The following is a 13745-nucleotide window of genomic DNA, read 5'->3' on the forward strand; positions in this document are numbered from 1 at the left end:
ATGCTGAAGCATGAAATGGACATCAAAGGTATCAGAACAGCAATTTCATTGTGGGGTGGCATGGGGCTGTTTTTATTGTTAGCTACAATGGTTGAGAGAAGTAATGTAATGACAAGGAGGTGATAACATTTGGTGTTTAAGTGCCTTCATTTCTTTCAGTGTTGACATGAACAACTTTAAAAGAATACATTCCCCTGGAACCACCCCTTTCAGGCAGTAGTACAGTCAGAACTTTAAAACATATCTTGAACTTTAAATTGAGAGATATTTCCAACTTGCTTTCTTTAAGTAAAATAAGCTCTGTGGCTTTTCTAAATTAATATAAGAACAGTGTTAGTGGGGGTTCAGATACTGAGATACTTTTATGGATATTTGATCAACTTTATCTTTTCTGTTTTCAGGCTGGAATGCAACAAGAAGGACTGGGAGGCTGACTGTAGGAAGGAGATTCAGCATCATCAAAAGACATGTGAAATGTTGCAGGAGGAAAAAAGAAAGCTTTTGACTCAGCTTGAGGGGTCTCAGGAACTGTACAGCAAGTCTCAGAATGAACAGCAGGAACTGGAGTCAGTAATCAGCAGCCTGAGAGACCAGCTTGCTGACTTACAGAATTCCTTCACCAAATGTGAGCTGGCCAGGAAAGAGCTGGGGACTGTGGTCAAGCAACAAGAGACCAGTATCCAGAATTTTAAACTCAACTGTCAACAGCTTGAAGCTGATCTGCAGGCTTCCAAGGATCTGACAAATAAGCTGCATGAAGAAACCAGTGCCAAAGATCAAAAGATCATGAGTTTGCTGTCTGCCAAAGAAGATGCAGTGATGTCTGCTCTAGCTGAATTACAGCAGCAGCATTCTGAAGAGATGAAAGAGTTGGAGTGTAGGCTAAGTAAGGAGGAAGAAGATAGAAAAGCCTTGGAAAATGAGAAGAACAAATTTCTTGACAAACTCAATCATCTCACTGAAAAGATGAAGATAAGCACAGAAGAAAGTAAGCAGCAGAAGGCACAACTGGACTCCTTCACCAAGTCCATGTCATCTCTGCAGGACGATCGAGACCGCATACTGAGGGACTACAAGCAGCTGGAGGAACACCATCTTGTTACAATCTTGGAAAAAGACCAACTAATTCAAGAGGCTGCTGCTGAAAACAACAAGCTCAAGGAAGAAATGAGAAGTTTCCATAGCCAGATGGATGACCTTAACTCTGATAATGCCAAGCTGAATGCAGAGTTGGTGCGGTACAGAGAAGACCTTAACCAAGTGATTTCAATAAAAGACTCCCAACAGAAGCAACTTTTGAAAATACAGCTTCAGCGGATCCAAACTCTGGAAAATGAGAAGGCAACCATAGAAACACTGCTGAAAGAGTCTGAGCGTACTCAGGATGATCTCAGGAAGGGCATGGAAGCCTTAAGAGAGGATAAAGTCACTATGTCTCAAGAGATTGAAACTCTTATGTCCTCTCTGTCCCAGGTGCAGAGTGAGATGGCAGCATTACATGAAGGGAGTCCCATTGTGGAGTGTCAAGCAGAACTGAAGACTCGAGAGGAAGAGATACAAGAACTGAGTCATGAGCTTTCCCTCTCCCAGCAAAGAATAATGGAACTTGAGGGGGAGCTAGAATGTGTTCAAAGGGATGCAGTCAAGAGAGTGGGAGAGGCTGAGGACAGGCTTCGGAAGGAATTGAAGCACCTGCATCATGATGCAGGAATAATGAGGAATGAAACCGAGACAGCAGAAGAGAGAGTAGCAGAGTTGGCACGGGACTTGATGGAAATGGAACAGAAATTGCTTGCAGTCACAGATGAAAACAAAGATCTCAGAGCTCAAATTCAGTCTTTTGGGAGGTCCATGAGCTCTCTTCAGGGTAGCCGAGACCAGGCCAATGAAGAGCTTCATGTTTTGAAACAGAAATATTCTGCAGACTTACAGGAACAAAAGAGTCTAGTGCAGAATCTTCAGAAACAGATGGCTCAGCTACAAGAGGAGAAATGTTCCACTGCCAGGGACCGAGATACAGTGAGGTCTGAGCTGACAGAACTGCAGAAAGCTGTTAATGAAAGAGGTCTCTTGGCCCAGATTGAGAAACTTAATCAGCAGCTCAGAGCTAAAGATGATGAGCTTCTCCGCTTGTCTTTGGAATTGGAAGGCTCTTCCAGCCAAGTCAAATCTTTCTCCAAGGCTATGGCAAGCCTGCAGAATGACCGAGACCGTCTGCTGAATGAATTGGACAAAACACGTAAGATTGAAGAAGTGAAACAACAAGCAGAAGGGAATGCTTCCATCACTTCTTCAGAAGTGCAGAGTCTGAAGAAGGCACTGGCCTCCTTGCAGAGTGACAGAGACAGAGTAGTAAGTCCATGTTCTCTCTTCCTTGTCTTACTTAAAGCACCACAGAAGGTTTGGATCTTCAAGTCTTAAAATTCAGCACACTTAGATCTGGTAATTGCAGTGTGACGCATAGATCATTGTCTTCACAAAATCACAGAACAGTTGAGATTCAAAGGGTCTTCTGGAGATCTTCTAGAGATCTTCTAGTTTAACCCCCCTGCACAAACAAGGCTGGCTGGGGTAGGTTGCTCTGTAAAATGTCCTGTTGGATTTTGAACATCTCCATTGGTAAATATTCCACAGCTTCTCTGGCCAACCTGTTTTTTCATGTATCTGGAAATGGTTTCTAGAATTAGTTGCTCCCTCACTTTCCCGGGGATGGAGATGAGGCTGATCAGACTGCAGGTTCACAGTTCTTCTTTCTTGCCCTTCTTGTAGGTAGGGATGACATTTGCTTTCTTCTAGTCTTCAGGAACCTCTTGGGTCACCATGACCTTTCAAAGGTAACGGAGTTGCCTCCTAATGACCTTAGCATTTGTGGGCATGCTCCATCAGACCCCGTGGATCTGGTATGGGCCATCTGTATTATTTTCTCTGGCATGGAGGCTGTGATTTCATTGTTAACTTCCTGGGGTGGTTTCTCTGTCAGCTTGGTTTAAAATATGAAATCATGGAAATAAGGTCCCTGGTAACTTGCTGAATTCACATCTGTGTCAGTTCATTTGATTTACCGTGGATTTCTACAAGAGACTAGAACAAAGGCTTGAGTTTCTTCCTCCTCTTGGTAGCTAATTTTCAAGGCAGGGACAAGATATTGCAGATTCCTTTTGACATCCTGGCCTGCACACTGAATGTGTCTGTGTTTGTATAGTCTCTGGCACAGTGCAGCCCAGCAAGGTCAGGAGTTCTCATTGCTGGTCAGAAGACAGACTTTGACAGTTATGTCTCACTGCCACTCATTAAGCACTGTCCCATGTCCAGAGTCAGCCGTGTCTTCAAAAACAATTGCAGTGATGCATGTATAGCAACAACTTATTTCTAATTACAGCCTGACTGGAATTGGAGAGCCAAAAAGATTTTACTTAGCAGTTTCCTGGTTTACAGTAAATACCAACTTCAGGACTTATGCTTAACCAGCTTCTTCGGTGTCACTTAGTTTTCCTCTGAATAAGATAATTAATATTGTGGCCTGGAGTCTTTTTATTAATGTATGTCACATCCTCATGGGAGGGCTCAAAACTCACTGCTCTTATTAACAATAGAATCGTCTGAGGAGTGTTTTTCTGAGCAGTTTTTAGTACACTGCTGTATTTGATGATTCAGTTTCTAGTTCCTCTGTCATCTGAGTGTGACCTTTTTTCTCTCCAGAAAGCACAGTGAGAAGTGTTCTCAAACAGTTCTAAGTAATAAACCTGTTGCTTGATCAGCTGTCACACACTGATGCTTCTCTTTAATTCCAGGTAAGAGAGCTGGAGAATCTGCAGCAGCAATACATCCTGGTTGGGGTGGAAGCTGCTGAGAATTCTCGCTTAAAAGCGCAACTACAGCAGTGGGAGCAAGAGGTGGACAAACAGGTCCGTCTGCAAGAACAACTGAAGCAAGAAGGAGCTGTGTACCAGCAGGAGCTCCAGCAGCTCAGGTGAACTGTCTGTCTGCTCCTTGCCTTGGTGAGGTTGCAAATGTTTGTTTCTCTCCAAGAGCAGTTGGAGGCAGAGGTGGAGGGAATGCTGAGAACCTCAGCCTGGACTGTGCCACGTAACACTGAGGCACTTTGCCCTGATCAGGAGAGGGCACATGTTTCTCTTGTCCAGCTTCTGCCTCAGAATTACAGCTCAGCAGCTTGGATGTCAATGCCTGTGTGAAATAGATCAATGACCTTTTAGTTTTTATTTCCTTCATCCAGTGATTGTCAGTGTCATCTGTTGGAGAGGAAACTGAGGCTTTGTATTGGAGCCTATGTGTATGTTCACAGTACTCTCCATTCCAGGCTGCTGCTGAATACCCTTTATTATCCCACTCATAGTTCAGAATGTACTAATTTTGTATGCTGTCTAATCCTTTATTTCACTTGCTTTATGTCTTCCAGGTTTTTTTTAAACTCTGTAATTCAAGTCTAGTAAAATTGTCTTCTCCAGCTGTACTAAAAGTAGTCAGAACAATGTTCTGTGTTCTGAAAGGGGGGGGGGGGTGGGGGGTATGCTTTCAGGTATTTCAGAAATTCATTTAAGAATGCCTGAGGCTCGAATGAAAAGGGTGGTATTTTCTTTCTGGAAAGGTCTATGGCTTATCTTTGTCCAGAGTGATATAAAAACTTGTAGTTCTCTCCCTTCCCCCTGCCCCAAATCTGACCCTCAAATTAACACTTCAGATCTTGTGAGGTTTGAAGCATCTTACAAATTTTATTTATCCTGACAAACGAACAGGAGCTTTATTTCCTGTGTAACTGTTATACTGTACGTGAAGTGATGGCCTCAGCGGGACCAGATGGGATCAGTACTGTGGGTCTGGTGCACATATGACCATGCAGAGAAATTATTATGGGGACAAGTGGCATTTCCAGTGATTTCCTTGACAAAACTCTGTACAGTGAGATCAAAACAATGTCCAGGAACACAGGAAGTGTGAAAAAGTCACCCTAGGACAGCATGGAACAATCCAAAGGGTTCAACGAAATACAGAAAACTTCCTTAAACCTCTTTTTAAGGTTCCTGTACTTAAGTGGGTGGTTTTGGCTTGGCTTGCTTATAAAACTTCATGTCTAGCATGAGGTGATGATTGAATCATCCTTGGCTCATTCTTAGCTGGATACCTGGACATCATAAGTGATACTAGTAACTTCCTTGTAATTTCCCTTGTTTTATGCTGGGCAGACAGGAGAAGACCACCTGGGAAAAGCAGAACAGTAGCATGAAGGAGCAGTACCTGATGGCCATAGCAGAGAAGGATAAGCAGCTGAGCCATTTACAAAGGATCACACAGGAAATGAGGCTGCCATTAAGCAAGTCTCAAACTGTAGAGGAACAGCACCAAAGCAAGGTGGGTGGAAAGATAAAGATTCTTGACTGGAAATGTGAAGATTGAAACTCAGCCAGAAGAGTGTGTGTTGCCTGTAGGAGCTTGTATCCAGCTCCTACAGACTGCAGTGTTGGATATGGTTGTGAGGCCTCTGAAGATAATACCAACAGTCTAACTTGCATCACTGGAAGTTGTAGAAATTGTGGCATACCCTTAAGTGTTCTTCCTTAAGTTCCTGGTTTCCAATGTTTCAAGAAAAAGGGTAAAAGAGAGAGGGCTTTCTAGGCACCTTGGGTCCTTTGGAGCAGCATGGAACTTCTCAGGTGTGTCTTCTGGCTGTTTTAGAATTGACCTCTTGCACTGTCTTTGAATCTAAGATTTTCTGTCTTAGTTCTCATTTTAATGTCGCATCTTCATTTTTAAGTTTTCTATTGAATTTTTCTTACTGCTTTTACTGTAACAGGGCTCTACAATTCTGGTTCAAGCCCAGAGAGGCTGAGGCTTGAACACTGCACCTTCTCTCTTATTCCCCCTGTATACAGTCCTAAAAGTGGAGTGCAATATGTTCGGTATTTTGCTTATCTAGGAAAGGCTGCATGCTCAGTGCAGTGCATCAGAGCCAAGGGAGAACGCTCCCACCCATATCTGCAATGTTCCAGTTGTTTATGTCAGTGGAGGGGGTATCAAATCTCCCTTATCCCTGTGGTAAATCTGTGCATATATGCAAAGAAAAAGCTTGAACAATGTTCGTGTGATGCTTTCCAGGAGGATTCTTCAGTACTGGCCTTTTGGTCATTGTTGATTAGAGCAGTGTGGACATTGCTTTAGGTTTTTGTTTGTTTTTTCTTTTCTCATTCATGTGCCTTTTTTACTTCTTCCTGTGTTGTAAACAGCTTTAAGACAACTTTTGAGCAGGACCCATCATATGTGCAAGTTTGGTTATTTTTCCTAACTGTCTGTATTTTCAGATGGCTTTTGGGGTATCTCTGTTTATTCCCCATTTGCTCTTTTGCCTGAGCAGATCAAGTTCCAGGTCTAGGATTAATGTTGGATTTGACCTTGGAATACTGAACAGAGCTGACAAACACAAGAGCGTGTTGCCACATGTGCAGTGTATTTTTCATTGCTCTTTCCTTGGCAGATTTCTCCAGAAGTCCTGAAAGGGGACCTTTCAAGTCTAGAAACAGAGATGAAACACCTCCAGGCCCAGCTAAGTGATAGTCTGAAAGAACTGCACCAGAAGGAGCTCAGAATTCAGCAGTTAAACAGCAAGGTACTGATTCATGTCTTATACTTACTTGCAGTCAGGGATGAGGAATGTGGGGAGGGTTAGGCTGGAATAGGGCTCAGGAAGCAGGAATTAATCTGTCCTTGCAGGCATTCAATGAAGTAGCACAAAATCCGAAATACATCTCTCAAAAAAACAGTGTTAGAATCCCCCGGATGGAATCAGTGCTGCTGAACAGGGCTTGCACAGCACCAGAGTCCATCCTCCATGTCCCATACTGCTCTCCCCCCGTGAGCAGCTGGGGTCAGAGCATTGGAGAGAGAAGCCATGAGTGGGACAGCTGTTCTGTTGGACCAGAAGGATCTCCAGGTCCCATGCAGATCCCATCCAGCAGGTTCAGTGACAGGGTCTGAATCAGCAGCTTTTCTGCCACTGTAGTTCTGTGCCCTTTCTCCCAGGTGACCAAAAGGAGAAAGGGGGAGGGAAGAGGGCAGGGGAGGAAAGAAAGGTGAGAGAAGGGAAGGAGTGGGGAGGGAAGATAGATGGAGGGGACAGTGGGGGAAAGAAGTTGGATGGGGAGAGATGAAGACCAGACAAAGGGACCAGAGAGTGAGACCATATGAAAAAAGTTGTTTACAGGTTCCATGTCTATTGCTGAGAGCACTTTCTAACCTGCTTTCTGGGAGTTTATTGATCTTCAGAAGGAGAGTTGTGTTCAAGGAGAAAGTGAGAATATAAAATCATAATTAACTGATGATATTTCTGAATGGTTTAGGTCAATATCACTTTAAAAATCTTGTTCTGGACATGTAGTATTCTGTACATCTCTTTGATGTTTTGAGACTTTTGTTCCAGAAGTCTTTGCCACAAGCTATTATTGGAGGTTGTCACTGGTCTTTGGACCTTAGTGATTTTCAAGAGAATTCTTATCCTCAGACAGAGAGCAATTTTGCTTTCACAAAACCAATTTCTTTGCTTACCAATTGTGTTCTTTTCTCAGTTATCTCAGGTCTTTGAGGAGAAAAATGCCCTCTCCCTCCAGCTCCGTGGGAGCAGTCGGAGCATCTGCGAGAGCCATCAGCACTACAGTGAGGTCCTGAACCGCTGCCTAGTGCTTGAGAGGCAGCTCCAGGAGCTGCAGGCTGCAGATAAGAGTATGGTAAGGGGGTTTGGGTCTGGTGCACAGCAGGGAAAAGCTCATTTCAAGTGGCTCTGCAAACTGTCCAGCATTGTAGCGGCTCTGAGTTCTCTTCAGTGGAAGTGCAGTCTGCAGTGCATTCCTGTGTTCTTTCAGGAGCTGTATGCGACAGACGCTGCTCCAGGAGCACCCCAAGAAAAGAATGAACTGCAGAGAGGCACTTACACACCTGAACTGCAGGAGCTGCAGCTGAGGTAAAGAAAATCTGAGAAAACAGGGACGAGGATGTTGGTCCTGATGAAGGCCTTGAGGGTAGTGATGAGCCTGTTGCTTTTACTCTATACCAGTGTGTTGGGAAAACTCAGTCCCACTAGGATCTTGTGGTCTTGGAGGAACGTTTGTATGCATTTAGTAGCTGTCATTAATTATCTCTTTGGATTACGGATTCAAAAAAACACAAGGACAACATGCAGCAGCAATGCCAGCCAGACCAACATCTTGGATCTGGTGGGCTGCATCCTCAGTAGCTGCTGAAAGATCTGGTCTCAAGATTGTAGCCCAAGAGTGTGTCTGGAATTGAGATGTAGCACAGGATTCCTTGTAACCTTCCGAAACTAAGATCTAGCACATGATTCCTCAAACCCTTTCAAAATAATTTTCAGATGGTAGAGCCATGGTGACAGAGTCAAGGAACTCCTTCTTGATGTGAAACAGAAGCTTCAAGAGATTTATCTTCTCTCATGTTCTCCAAATAGTTTAAACATAGTAAAGATGACTAAGCCTCCTGTGTGAGTTGGGAGGTAATTTGTTTCTGTTCACACACTACATCAGTGAATACAATAGAAACACAATAGTCCATGAATGAGGCTTTTTTTAGCATATACTTTGTTATTTTCTGACAGGTTGTCTGAAACAGAACATTTACATAGCAGCACAAAGCAGGATATGAAGTATTTGGAGGACCAGCTGGAGGAGGAACGGGACCGTCGTCTTGCTGCAGAGGAGGAGCTTTTTGCAGCACAGGATCAGATCAGGAGGTGAGGCAGCCTGAGCAAACAAACACTACCACCATAGAAGTGTGGTGGTTCTAGCTCTGTTTCTCATTTGCACTTCATCACATCCTTCTGTCAAATGGCACTGGGGGCACAGAGACAGCTACCGTGTCTGTCACAAAATCACAGAAAGGTTGATGTTGGAAGGGGCTTCCAAAGACCATCTGGCCTAGCCCTGTGCTCAGCCTAGACCCAGTTGCCCAGGACCATGTTCAGATGGCTGTTGATTATCTCCAAGGAGAAAGACTCCACAACCTCTCGGGGCAACTGGCATGGTGCTCAGTCACTCTCACTGTAAAAAAAGTGTTTCCTGGAGTTCAGGAAATGCAGTTCCTTCAATTGTAGGCAGATAGAATGAGACAAATTATTAGACATGAAGAGAAGTTCTGTCTAGAAATTAGATGCAAACTTTCTCAATTTGTTAAATGAACTACTGGAAAATATAATTTGGAGATTGAGAATTGGGTGCAGGCCAAAGAGGATCTTCCAGGGGATTTGTCTCCTCAGTCAGCACCTGTCTGTCATACATGAAACAGTTTTAACTTGAAGAATGTCACTCATTTTTAATGTATTGCCAATTAACATAAACTTTTCATTAATTTGGTTATTGAGAAGCAATTAAATACTTAAATACTTGTGTCCACCTTTCCCAGGCTTACCTTCAGCCTAGACCTCTCTCCTGTCCTGTACCCAGTATCCAGCACTGGGGTCTGCACTGCACAGGACTTTGCGTCTCTCAGGGCACTGCACAGATGCCCTGAGAGTCAGCAGAGCAAAGGCAGCTGACCTGGACTAGATGTTGGGGCTGGGATTAGTTTGCAGTGAGCAGCAGGTTCAAAATGCTTGATTCTCTTCTTTGACTATGTAGGGGGTTTTAGCATGTGACCTGATTATAGGCACTGGTGCTGTGCATTTCCTGGTAGTTAAAAAACTGGAGTTACGGACTAGTGAAGTCTTTTACATGAAAACAGTGCCTTTCTTCTGACACACTTGCTGATTCAGCCAAAAAATAATGGTCTGTTTAGAAGAATTCTGGATGAAGTTCCCTGGTAATTGCTACACAATTTGGACAACTGTAGCTCCTTCTGGCATTAAAGTCTATAAAAGCCTCCTGCAGCTGATCTCACTAATGAATGGGAGCCCCAGGATGTGACTGCAGCCTCTGTCACTAAAAAATAGGAAGAACCAGCCCTATTGCAGCCAGAGCTGACTTCCAAAATAATTTAACAGAATTTGAAACGTACAGGTGTATCATCTGCCCTGGCTTCTTTTAAGTCACACTATAAAATTTCACTTGAAAGGAGTAAGAACTCCTGCTAGTTGGGTCACCCTGTTCTTTTCTCAGTGTGAGCTCAGGAGGTATGACACCTATACAAATGGAACCAGCTCTTGGCAAGTGAAGCCAGGGCTTGCTTGCAGGAGCTGATTCATTTTTTGAGAAGTACCATCTTTCCTAAGCTTAATTACAGTGTTGATTTGGGCATCATAATAAGAAACTGATTTTAATTTCACATTTGTTGTGGCAGGTTGCAGTCAAGTGAGTGGACATCTTCCTTAAGTGCCAGCATTGATATGACTCCAGGTTATGAGCAGTCCTTGCTGATTGACTCCATGGATAATAATTCCAGCAGAGTAAGAATTTAACATTTACAGCTGTCAATTATGTGAGCCTCACTTGATTCGAGAAACTGTGAACCTACAGCAGTTAAATTCCTCTGTAGAGACACATAAATTGGTTGGGGACTGTGTAATTTTTCTGCTTTTGCCATGCTGAAAATAAAATTGGATGGGGCTGGTTCCTGGACAACCTGCAGAGAGCAGGGGAAGAATATTTCATAAGGATTGCCCTAGTGTTAGAATCTGACAGTGGAATGATTTGGGGAAGGTTTATGCTCATTAGCTTAAACAAACTTATCTCCATAGTCTGGAGAGCTCTGGATGAAGGCAGCTGGGGACAGCCATTCCTTGTGGTGACTGCTGTCTCTTTACTCTTTCAGACTCGGAGTACTCTTGGACTACGACGCCTGTTACGCTCTCTCTTCCGCTCCCGGACCCACTTGCCTCTGCTAGTGGCCATGTACCTGCTTGCTCTCCATGTGCTGCTCTTCCTGTGCTTTACAGGCCACCTGTGAACAGGAGTGACAGCCTTTTCTTGAGCCTCAGCCCTGTGCATGCCAAGGGCCTGCATGCCCTCATAGAAGGGCAGCACTTGTCCCAGCTGCAGCCTTTCCCAAGCCAACCCTGAAGCAACAGCTGTGCCCAGCACCTGGGTGCTGCTGTCAGGGTCAGTGCTGGTGCTGGGGAGCTGCTCCCAGGAAATCTGCCCTTCCCTCAGCGCTTCTACTTGAGTGGTTCATTTTCTGAGCCAGGGTTGTGCTGCAAGCCTCAGGGACAGCATCTGTTCCTGTACCTGGAAGGAGTACCACTCATTTTAGATAGTATTGTGCTGCAGTAGGAATAAGAAAAATACTCTTGAGTTGCTGCAGTACTTCAGCTCTTCTAAAACTGCACAATCTTCCCCCTCTTAGGCTGAATCCATGAATGGGGTTGGGGAAACACTGTAGCTGGATGTAAAATAATTGCCTTCCCTTTCTTCTACCCCTTAGATTTGCTCCATGGCTTAGAGCTGTCTGAAATACATATCCTAAAGAAGTTACAGGCACTTTAAGGAATGTGAATCTTAAAATCATGTTTCCTGCTCAGTTACATCTCCTGTTGAAGAAGGGCCAAACTTAGTATATCTGGCCTTGGTGAGCATTCCATTTAAAATCAATCATATGTCTGCCCTGACAAGCCTGTAAAATAAGGCCAGTAATTTAGTTATTTAAAATGAATAGGAACATGAAGCTTTTTAGCTCTTAAGTTAAAATCCCTCCTATTTATAGCATTTGTGCACCTTTCATGATGGAAAGTGCTGCCTTACCTCTAGAAATTATAGCAGCTCTGCTCCTGCCTTCTCATCCACTAAACATTCATCATGAGACTGAACCTGCACAGGCTGTGTTGAAGAGGTCCATAATGTGCTGTGTGGGCCCAAAGCAAAGGCAGAAACTCCAGAAATAAACTCTCTCCCCTATGCTGAGGAAGGAGCCAGAGTTCTGAAACCTTCTGGTGTAGAATGCTGGTGCTGGTGTTTGGCCATATTTGGACCCAAATCAAATTATGCAAATGGACTGGATCTTTTAGGATATATGGAAATACGGATATATTTTCCATCTGTTTTCTAAAAACCTCCTGAATGTGAGACAGCCATCTTCCAAAAGGAGAATGTTGAATGCAAAGGAAGTTCCAGTTGTGTTCGCTGTCAGATCCCGAGTGGTCATTTCATCCAGAGTACTGGCCAGGAGAATCATATCTGCCTCTTAGTAGAGCATTAACAGTCACATTTTTCCCATGGGAAAGAGGTAAAGCTTGTAAACTAAGCTGCTCTATGCAGTGCAGAAAGCCTGGTTGAAGATGGATTAATTTCACTGGTAGCTAAACCAGCTGGATCTCTGGCAGGTCCAGAGCACTAGCGCTGTATATCCTCTACTGCACTGTCCACGATGAGCAGTGTGAACTTCCTCTAACTATGTCAAATTCAGTGACCAAATAGTTTGTCTATAGCTTTCTGGGGTATGAGCTCCTGTATGTATAATAAAGTTTATTTTTCAGATGGAATTTGTGTAATTTTCATGTAACTGTCCAAGTGAAGAGTGTAGTGCTGCTGCATCACCACACCTTGTGTGGGACACGGTGGGACTGCAGGTCTCTTGTGTGTGCTGCCTTGTGTGATGGTTGCAGAAGCTCTGTTTCTTTATATAGTGTGAATGCCTAGGTGATGACCTTTTTTCCCTATCTCACCTCTTGCTCAGCCTTTTTCAGCTGACAAAATAAGGAAATAGCACTTGAATAGGCAATGTCTCATGGTAGGGGTGTGTGGAACTAATGATTTTTAAGGTCCCTTCCAACCCAAACTATTGCATGCATTGTGAAAGCAATTCCAGTAAAACAGTATGCACTAGGGTTTACTTTTCCACATTTGCCTGAACACTGCACCCTGTTAAGAGTTGTGCAATCCCAGGAGAGATACAGAAGTTGGCAACAGTGAGCTGGAACATGCTGATAATTCCCATGGGACAGATAAACTGTCCCAACTTTCTGCAGCCTAAATCAGGTACCCTTGTTCACAGTCACTACTACAGTCCCCCATCACCATTGGAACAAAAGCCAGAATTGGGGTGTTGTAAGGTTGTAGGTAATGTTTCCACTGTGTTTAAAAGGAGCAAGGATTATAAGCAAAGCGTGTTTCCCTAAAGCCTGTGCATTTTTTCCTGAACTGAAGAAAGACATGATTCTAATGCCTCAGCTACCTTTAAATGCTTTACACCTGCAGATAGAACATTTATAGCTTAGATTAAATAGAGGAATAAAACCTCAAAAGGAACTCCTGGTCTGACTGAACAGCTTTGTGATTTGACATGATGAAAGACGGAGCCTTTTAGCTGGTGTTTCCTGTCACAAACATTTCAACGTTTTGTTTCTTCTCCAATGGACCTGTCCTGCCTTGATTTTTGATCTGTCTTCACTAGAGCCTGAGAAGGAGCCAATGAAGCTGTGCTCTGTCATCCCTGGGACACTCGTGCCAATTCAGCACCAGCACTGAGGCTGGGACAGGGTCTGGTTTTGTGCCAGGAGGAAGGCAACATCAGGGGTAGGGAGGAGTGGGTGCAGGTTACTGCATGGAGCTCTAAGGGGAACCCTCCTGATCCTCTCAGCTCCCCTTGCAGGACAGGTGTGAGGATCTGGGAATGGCAGACAAAGCACAGAAGGAGGTGCAAGGAACCTGTGCAGGTGGCCTCACTGAGGGCAGCTCAACCCACCTCTCATGATGAGAGCTGCAGTGAGGCCAGTGCAGAGGAGAAACGAGAGAAGGGTGCAGTCACAGGTGAGTCACGCCTGAGCACAATGAAAGCACCCATGTGCTAGACTCCTCAGGAGT

General features: G+C 44.1%; 1 protein-coding gene across 9 annotated transcripts in view; it reads left to right on the plus strand.

Moving 5' to 3' along the window:
* The window catches only part of GOLGB1 (golgin B1), a 48093-nt gene extending 35669 nt beyond the window's left edge, over positions 1–12424 (plus strand). For all 9 annotated transcript variants that reach the window (XM_086886210.1, XM_086886209.1, XM_086886212.1 and 6 more), the window contains 9 exons: positions 402–2352; positions 3792–3970; positions 5202–5367; positions 6488–6619; positions 7575–7733; positions 7869–7966; positions 8615–8749; positions 10291–10396; positions 10762–12424. In XM_086886210.1, the coding sequence (XP_086742336.1) occupies positions 402–2352; positions 3792–3970; positions 5202–5367; positions 6488–6619; positions 7575–7733; positions 7869–7966; positions 8615–8749; positions 10291–10396; positions 10762–10896 (3061 nt within the window). In that variant the 3' untranslated portion in view covers positions 10897–12424. The remainder of the gene's footprint in view (positions 1–401; positions 2353–3791; positions 3971–5201; positions 5368–6487; positions 6620–7574; positions 7734–7868; positions 7967–8614; positions 8750–10290; positions 10397–10761) is intronic.
* The last annotated feature ends 1321 nt before the right edge of the window (positions 12425–13745 follow it).

Source organism: Cyanistes caeruleus, chromosome 4 (genome assembly GCF_971803275.1).
Source record: "Cyanistes caeruleus chromosome 4, bCyaCae1.hap1.1, whole genome shotgun sequence".
NCBI classification, from domain to species: domain Eukaryota; kingdom Metazoa; phylum Chordata; class Aves; order Passeriformes; family Paridae; genus Cyanistes; species Cyanistes caeruleus.